The sequence below is a fragment of the Misgurnus anguillicaudatus genome, chromosome 21, assembly GCF_027580225.2.
Source record: "Misgurnus anguillicaudatus chromosome 21, ASM2758022v2, whole genome shotgun sequence".
NCBI lineage: Eukaryota > Metazoa > Chordata > Actinopteri > Cypriniformes > Cobitidae > Misgurnus > Misgurnus anguillicaudatus.
In genome coordinates, this window is record NC_073357.2 from 25,698,261 (window position 1) to 25,706,526 (window position 8,266).

At 38.4% G+C, this 8,266-nt stretch overlaps 1 protein-coding gene across 2 annotated transcripts in view; it reads left to right on the forward strand.

Moving 5' to 3' along the window:
- The window catches only part of clcn5b (chloride channel, voltage-sensitive 5b), a 31,657-nt gene extending 24,051 nt beyond the window's left edge, over positions 1-7,606 (forward strand). For both annotated transcript variants that reach the window (XM_055199017.2, XM_055199025.2), the window contains exons 12-13: positions 1,266-1,482; positions 5,416-7,606. In XM_055199017.2, coding sequence (XP_055054992.2) covers positions 1,266-1,482; positions 5,416-5,506 — 308 coding nt within the window. In that variant the 3' untranslated portion in view covers positions 5,507-7,606. The remainder of the gene's footprint in view (positions 1-1,265; positions 1,483-5,415) is intronic.
- The last annotated feature ends 660 nt before the right edge of the window (positions 7,607-8,266 follow it).

Consider the following 8,266-nt stretch of genomic DNA (forward strand, 5'->3'; position numbering starts at 1 on the left):
TGAAAATATGCTCATTTTCCAGCTCCCCTAGAGTTAAACATTTGATTTTTACCGTTTTGGAATCCATTCAGCTGATCTCTGGGTCTGACGCTACCACTTTTAGCATAGCTTAGCATAATCCATCAAATCGGATTAGACCATTAGCATCGCGTTAAAAAATATAATACTCTCATTCTGGTGTAATAATCAAGGACTTTGCTGCTGTAAGGACTTGGCTCCAGGAGGCTCAATGATATTACACAGTGCCCGAAAATAGTCCCCTGCCATTGAAAGTTACTAAGGGGACTATTTTAGGCTGCTGCGTAATATCATTGCGCCTCCTGCAGTTATGTCACATCAGCAAAATCCTTGATTATTACACCAGAATGAGAGTATAGTTCCTAGACATATCTGCCTAGAAAATCACAACTTTTAATTTTCTGTCAGTCTTAGTACACAATGTAACTACAGAAGAGTTTTTAAATAGGAAAAATATCAAAACTCTTTGGTTATTTTTAGCGGGATGCTAATGGTCTAATCAGATTCAATAGATTATGCTAAGCTATGCTAAAAGTGGTAGCGCCAGACCCGGAGATCGGCTGAATGGATTACAGAGCGGTGGGAATCGAATGTTTGACTCTAGGGGAGCTGAAAAATGAGCATATTTTTAAAAAAGTGGAGTGTCCCTTTAACTTCTGCTGTGAGCAAGGGCAGTGACGTGACGCTGATGTATCCACAATTCAGTTCGGCAATGCATGACATCACCCATTCAAAGTAAATGAGAAGCGTTAATGCTGACGCCCCGTGTGAATGTACCGTAAGTGCTGAGGTGGGCAAATCTTATTATTTAGTGGGCCTGACCCCTTGCGAAACCTACCAACAGTAGAATGAGAACTTGTAAAACTGATCAGCCACAGTTGTGGGAATAGCTTGATATTTAAAAAAGGTCGTGTTTGAGGATATCTTGTTTACTTGCTACTTAATGTCTCAAATGTAAACTCTTAAAAATCCTTCAAAGATGTGACACCACAAATCTTGTATACTTTGTCAGCCCGGCGCCTTTCAAATGCAATTTTGTTTTCTGGCTCGCTGATTAAAACTTCTTCAATGACTCCAGGATGTTTCATAGCAGCCAGCCAATCAGATAGGGCAGTTCAGTCAGTTCTTGTCATATTTGCATTTAATTTCCACCAGACTATGACTTAAGTTTCAGTAATGAACATTTATTGCCTGTACATTTAAACCTCCAGTTTATTCGACTAACTTTCTGCATGTCTTTAATTCAGAAAATGCTCGGCGGCATCAAGACGGCGTTGTCAGCGTGTCTGCCGTCCTCTTTGCTGAACACGATCCGCCCTCGTCACCCAGCGGTCCCCCTGCGGTAAAACTACGCAACATTCTGGACCTCAGTCCCTTTACTGTCACCGTGCACACGCCCATGGAAATTGTTGTGGACATCTTTCGCAAGCTCGGCCTGAGGCAGTGCCTGGTCACACAGAATGGGTAAGTGTGTGGTCTGTATAGATCATGAGATATGTGAACAGCAGATATTTCGTTGTCTCTGCAGCAGGAGGAGGCTTAAATTTATATGGTGATGTCCATTGGATTCTGTACAATCATGCCACTTTGCAGGCCAATTTATTATTGGGGCTTATTACACAGCAGTCTAAAATGCTTGATTCTGATTGGCCAGTTGCGACATTCCAATGTATGTTATTTCAAGATAGCAACTAATAACATGCGGTAACCCAGATGCTGCAAATCATTTTGACAGGTACAGTTTATTATTATAAATTATTATTACTTTTATTATTAATTATTATTATTATTACTTTTATTATTAATTATTATTATTATTAAATTATTATTATTAATATAAATATGTATTTTAATAACATATATGATATCATATTTACAAATGATTAAACCAGTTTATTTGTGACATTTGAACGTCTTGTCTTATCCTAAAATTGAAAGTAAACAGGTTTTCCTCCCGAAAGGTCTGCATTCATTAAAAATTAGCATATAAAATATTTCCAATCAATAAATTATTGTTCCTTACCTTACTTAAGGTATAGGCAGTCAATTGTTATCGCGAAATAAGCCCCTTCAATGTGATACAAGACCCTCTGCTTTGTATCGGGTCCTGGGCTTATTTCACGATAACAACCGGCTGCCTTTACATTAACCCTTACATACAATGTGTTAAAAAAATCAAATCAATTGTGTGGAGATTGCTTGAACAAAACAGCACGTTTAAAGCCAGTCTGAGGACCTTTATTCAATTCAATGATAGAAAGGTCCAATTTTCCCTCAGTATGTTTCTGTCTAATAAAAGTCCTTATAGGGTTTCTGCACTTTTGTTTTGACAAAGGTCCTGGTTTCAAAAGCCCGTACTGCCATATTTGTTCAAAACAGCTGAAGACGATTGTCTGTTCTAGTTCTCTCTCTCTCTGTGTGTGTGTGTGTGCGTGCGTGTGCGCGCGTGTGTTAACCAGGTCCTTATGTTGAGAAGATCAAAATGGACTTTCCCTGTGATCCACCCTTCTTCTATCTGACACAATAAAAGGATGTTATATAAAATCGAAAGAAACAACACAAGCACACAGACAGGTTTATTTCACTGTTTTAGTGAGGAGGTCTCATAGGCGGTTGTTTTCATACCAAGCTCATGATATTTTTTGTCCTCTCGCCCTAAACCAAACCTTCATACAAAACATTATTAGATTTTTAAAGTAAAACACGATTTGGCTCATACATGAGTTTTATTACTGCTGGGGATCGCAATGTTCTCACAAGGTAGATTTTTTTTAACAAATTGAGAATTTCTGTGTGGAAAATCAGGTCTTTCCCTGCCAGCATTAAAAAAAAATCACCCAGCGCAAGCATTTTTTTGATTTTCACAAAAGTTTAATGCCTTGTACAAGATTTTCTTTTTTACAAACATACAATATATCAAATGAAAGATCAGACCCTCTGCCTTTTAAACAAACAAACAAACAAACAAACAAAAAACGGTTTCTTCCTATCTTCATTTATTCTCTTTTATTACCTCTCAAATATGGGTGGGTTTCATCAAAAATACAAAATTTTGAGCAAAAAGCTTAAATAATTGCATTTTTGTAAAGGACATTTGTTAGAGATCATTCAGAATGATGATCAAAACATACACTGAGTTTTTACTGTTTTTTTTTATCCATGGATGCTTTAGTGCTGTGGTCATTTGCGGCCCGCCCTCCCCCTCTCTGCGTCCCACGTCACCTTTCAAAAATATAACATAATCTGGCCCGCAGAAAGATTTTTATTCACTTTGTTTTATATTTATTTGATTTTTGATTTAAACGTTTAAGGGTTTGTTCACATGTCGCGTCTAACAACACGTTAAAACGAGTCGCCCTCCGTTATGTCGAGGATAACGGAATGCAAGGTTTTAATAGGTCTTAGTTAAGATAAGGTTAAGAAAAGATTAACTTACTTTTATAAAATAATGTATATTATTAAAAATTAAACATGACATTTACAGAAATATTGTACTTTTTTGACCGTTAAAACAGCTTTGCGGCCCCCGATGAAATGTCTGTCTTAGAAATGGGCCCCAAGCCCGTTTGAGTTTGAGACCCCTGCTTTAGTGTTTTATAAACGGGGTAAGAGCGCCACCTAGTGCATAATAGCGGAAATATGGATTGGCGTAAAAACTTGTCATTGGCAGGGAAGCGTTACTATGCTTTAATACAAGCCATGTGTAAATTCATCATTCAACACGATTGCTGAGTATTTTCTCCATCAAATTGAAGACAGTCTCATTCCCATGGTTCAAAATCGCCTCCAATGTCACAAGCATGTAACCAATCACATTAACACAGTTGTACGAGTGGATTACTAGTTTAAATCATAGATATTAATTATGGATGCCGCATAGACTCGGCACTGAAACGATCGCAGCGCAGCTGCTTTATCTCTACATCTGTGCTGCTCATACATGCACACCAAAAAATTGGTGCTAAATAGCACTTAAAGCTCGTAATCATAGGGGAACCATTTTTAGTGCTATATAGCACCTATGAAGAACCATACAGAGGTGATATAGCACCACTGTAGCACCAGATATGGTTCTACACAGGTGCTACACAGGTGCTACACAGGTTCACGTATGCATTGTCTGAAACTGCTGAATGGGATCAATGTCTAAATATTAAGTTGCATGAAATAAATCCTGATGTTGGGAAAAAGCATAACTTCTGTTTTGTAAGTCATATATTCAAAATGCAGAATAGGACATTCAAAAAGCACACATCAGTTTTTACTCTCAGAAGAAAATCCTCCAAAATATGAATCTCGTCAGAATTCATTGTCTATTAAACTTTTTCTTCTAGATTGTAATACCTCTGCCCCATAAGAAACTTTTTTCTTTGTTAATAATTTCGAATAAGTTTTTAATCAAGTTAATCCAAACATAGTTCATACGATTTTTACATGAAATTAATTTTAAACATCTTTTCTAGTCTTACTTTCTATAATTAGATTTTTTTCTCACTGTGAATATAGCTTCAGAAACTGGCAGGGCATTTGAAAGTAAAGAAAGAAAGAAACTGCCGAATGTAGCATCTATTTACATATGTCTTTGGTCCGAGGTGGTGCGAAAGAGTGGAGGTGTGAACTCATCCCCATAGAGTATTTATATATCCACATACACTTAATGAGGCAAGGGTGTAGAGCTACATTCAAGCTGTTTATTAAAAGCATAAAGAAGTAACTGTGAAATCTCAAACTTTTACATGTGTTATTATGATGTTTGAAGATGAGTTTTAAGTAATTCAATTATTGATTACATGGAGACTTTAAAGGAGACATATCATGAAAATCTGACTTTTTCCATGTTTAAGTGCTATAAAAAGTCCCCAGTGCTTCTATCAACCTAGAAAATGTGAAAAAGATCAACCCAGTAACTTAGTTTTGGTAAACCATTCTCTGCAAGCATGTGAAAATATAGGTCATTAAAATGTGGCTCCCCTTGTGATGTCAGAAGGGGATAATACTGCACCTTAATTTGCGCTATCCAACCACAGCACTGCCATTTAGTGCATAGATCAGCTCATTTGCATTTTAAAGGACACACCCAAAACGGCACATTTTGCTCACACCAACAAAGTGGCAATTTTAACATGTTATAATAAATTATCTGTATTGTATTTTGAGCTAGAACTTCACATACACACTCTGGGGATACCAAAGATTTATTTTAGACCTTAAGCAGCTAAACTGTGGCCAAAGACACAATAAATACTCTGTACACGTGGCCTGTCATATTCATGCTTTGATATATCTTATGCATACACGAAGTAGGCCGATCTTGTTTCTTTTCTTTTGTGTTGACAGATCAATGATTTATTCACTAACAATAACCATTCTTTCTCTCTCTCTCTTTCTGTATTCCAGACGTTTGTTGGGAATCATTACTAAAAAGGACATTTTGAAACACATGGCACAGATGGCCAACAGAGACCCAGATTCAATCCTTTTCAACTGAAGGCTGTCAAGACTCTTCTGCACACAACATACATGCGCACATACCAAGGAGCGAAATCATCCCATGATGATGATGATGATGATGATGGTAGCTCTGTGTATGTATTTTACTGAGGTACTGCTATTATGCAAAGGTGTGAAAATGGCCTTAGGCAGCGTTTTGCTGCCGTGCATTACGGACGTGTTCGGACTGGAGCTACAGTCTCGGAGGTTCTGAGCACTTTAGCTTATCCTGAGGCTAAAGACACATTTAATGTGAAAATGCCGTTCTCTCATCCCTGGAAATCTCATATTAGGCCTAATAGGAACCGTCAGGAGTGACAAACCTCACAAATCCTGCCTTTTTTGCTCCCAGATGCATTCCATATTTGTTTGTTTGTATGCAGTGCACCTGTCATCCCCGGAGTGACGTCTGAGCTGACGGGAACATCAGAAGGGTGAGAACATTCCTGAGATGATCTTACAACTTACACTGATGATGTCTTGCCCGAACCTGTGCGTGTCAAGCGATCCCTGTGGGAAGATCTGTTGGTCTTTTGTAGAACTGAGTGGGGAAATGATGGAAAATCACACGCATAGTTATTGTGTCACTCATACACACTAACAAAAATCACTTTGCAGACCTGTTCCTCGAGTAAGTTTTGAAGATTTAGGACGCTATTGTGTGCCATAATAAGTATTTAAATGTATCTGTCAGTGTTGATTTTGAAATGTATTTTATTCTCTTTGTTTCTCTTTAATTTGCTCTCACGCAACGGTGAGCTTTAAAAATGAAACAAGCTGCAATTCTCACTTGGAACCACCAGGAGTCAGTATCTCACAAACATAACACGTGCGCCAGGGTGGGATTCGCTGACTTGGGTGGGTTACACCGTGCATTAGGGATTTTGATAACATCTGCGTCTGGACCGTTTTAAGCTCTCTGCGGTGATGTGATGGAAATTGTGCACCTGACTGAGGTTCTCATCCTAAATCCATCATCACCCTCACCATGTTGGCCATGCTGGTGTCCTTACATGACCTCAGTGAAGCATCTCCTCACACCTCCCTTGTTCGGTCATGAGGATCAGATCACGACATGTGTACTGAACGGGCTTAATTCTTGATAGGTACTTCCCCCTTCCTTGGCATTCTTGCTCGATTTTTGTGCTTGTTTACACCCCCCATTTTTTCTCGCATTGGCATTTGTGCTGTTTATGGGCTATTAAATGCATTCTTTTCGTGCCTGCTCTAAACGTTTTCTTTGCCTGCTCGCCGTTATTCCCGTGAGTTAGATTTTGGGCAGGGAGGTCGTAGCTAGGGCCATTGTTCCCGTTCGCTCCTGGTCGTCTGGGCTCCCGGTCGCCAGGATGTCCCCCAAGCGTTTCCCTCCAGCACCGCTGCACAACCTAGACCGCTTGCACTCTTAGAAAGGCAATTTCCGGTCTGTTATAATAGAGGAGGGGAAAAAAGAAATTCTTGCGCTCTGATTACCCAAAGAAAAGGTGTATGTGTGTGTATTTGTATGGGGACAGGAGGGATTATGTCTTTCTTCTCGGTCTCTTATGAAAACATGGGAATATGGGAGGAGGGAGAGGAGAAAAGGTTAATTAAACAGCGTTCAGCGGTCGGTGGAAGGGTCGTTTCACAAAGGCTCCCTTCTGTGTCACACGGAGAGACTTGGCAGGAAGGGCTTCCACTCATTCCTGCAGGCCGGGTGGGTGCTGAGCCTATCTGCTCTGTAACCCAACACCTGATTGGTGTATAAGGAGCCGAGCCAGGACCAAATGAAATGTTGTAATGTATAACAGGACGTGCCATAGACTCCTATGTTCTTATCTACAGAATGATCGCTTCCACCTTCTGTGTGGATTTACTTTTACTTTTAATCGCTGTTGAAACTTCACCTGGTTATAGTATCCCTGACAGCCTGTTTAAACTCAGGAAAGCAAACAAGTAAACAGTTGTTTAGGTGTCGTCTGCTTGAGAATGTGCATGCCTATGCAAATATACAGTACGGTGAGGACAAATGTTGAGCCTGAGAAAACAGATGTCGAGCACTTTTACGATGTAGATCTATAGAAACCTGTGATTTACACAGTTGTTACCAAATTAGGAAATATATAAAATTCCATTAATATGGAATTCATTCCAAAGCAGTCATTAAAAGTTGATGACAATGTGTTCACTTTAATATGTATTTATTTTGCACAAAAAAAATGTATTCTGTCGAAGTATTTGTATTTGACTGTAGTATTTTTGTCTAGATTGTCAAATGAACATTACTATATCTTTGTCGATGTGAATTCCTTAGGAAGGCTGCATTTATCTTACTGTTAAAGGATAAATAATGGTTCCTCACAATAAATTGTTAAAAAAATCGTTACTTTTTTGTTTCATTTTTTTTGCAAGACTTTAGAGCTAAGGTGACCAGACGTCCCGAAAAATTCGGCACAGTCCCGAAATCGAATATATATATATATATATTAATAAAAATATGATTCAGTAACTTCAGTTTAAAATTCATTATCTTTTATTATTAAGTAAAATAAAGAAAACTATTATTGGATGATCTAACAACTATTATTGGATGAAGTATAAAATACTTCTATATGTATTATATCAATTTATTTATATGCATATCGTCGCTGCCCGATGAAACTCACGTATGTCCAAAACGGTTACTTTTCAGGAAGTGAAAAAAACACCGTATTTTAAAAGCAGTTGAACGTAGCGTTGTCATACTTGCTACGGCATCTTTACATGTAACTATATTCTTGCC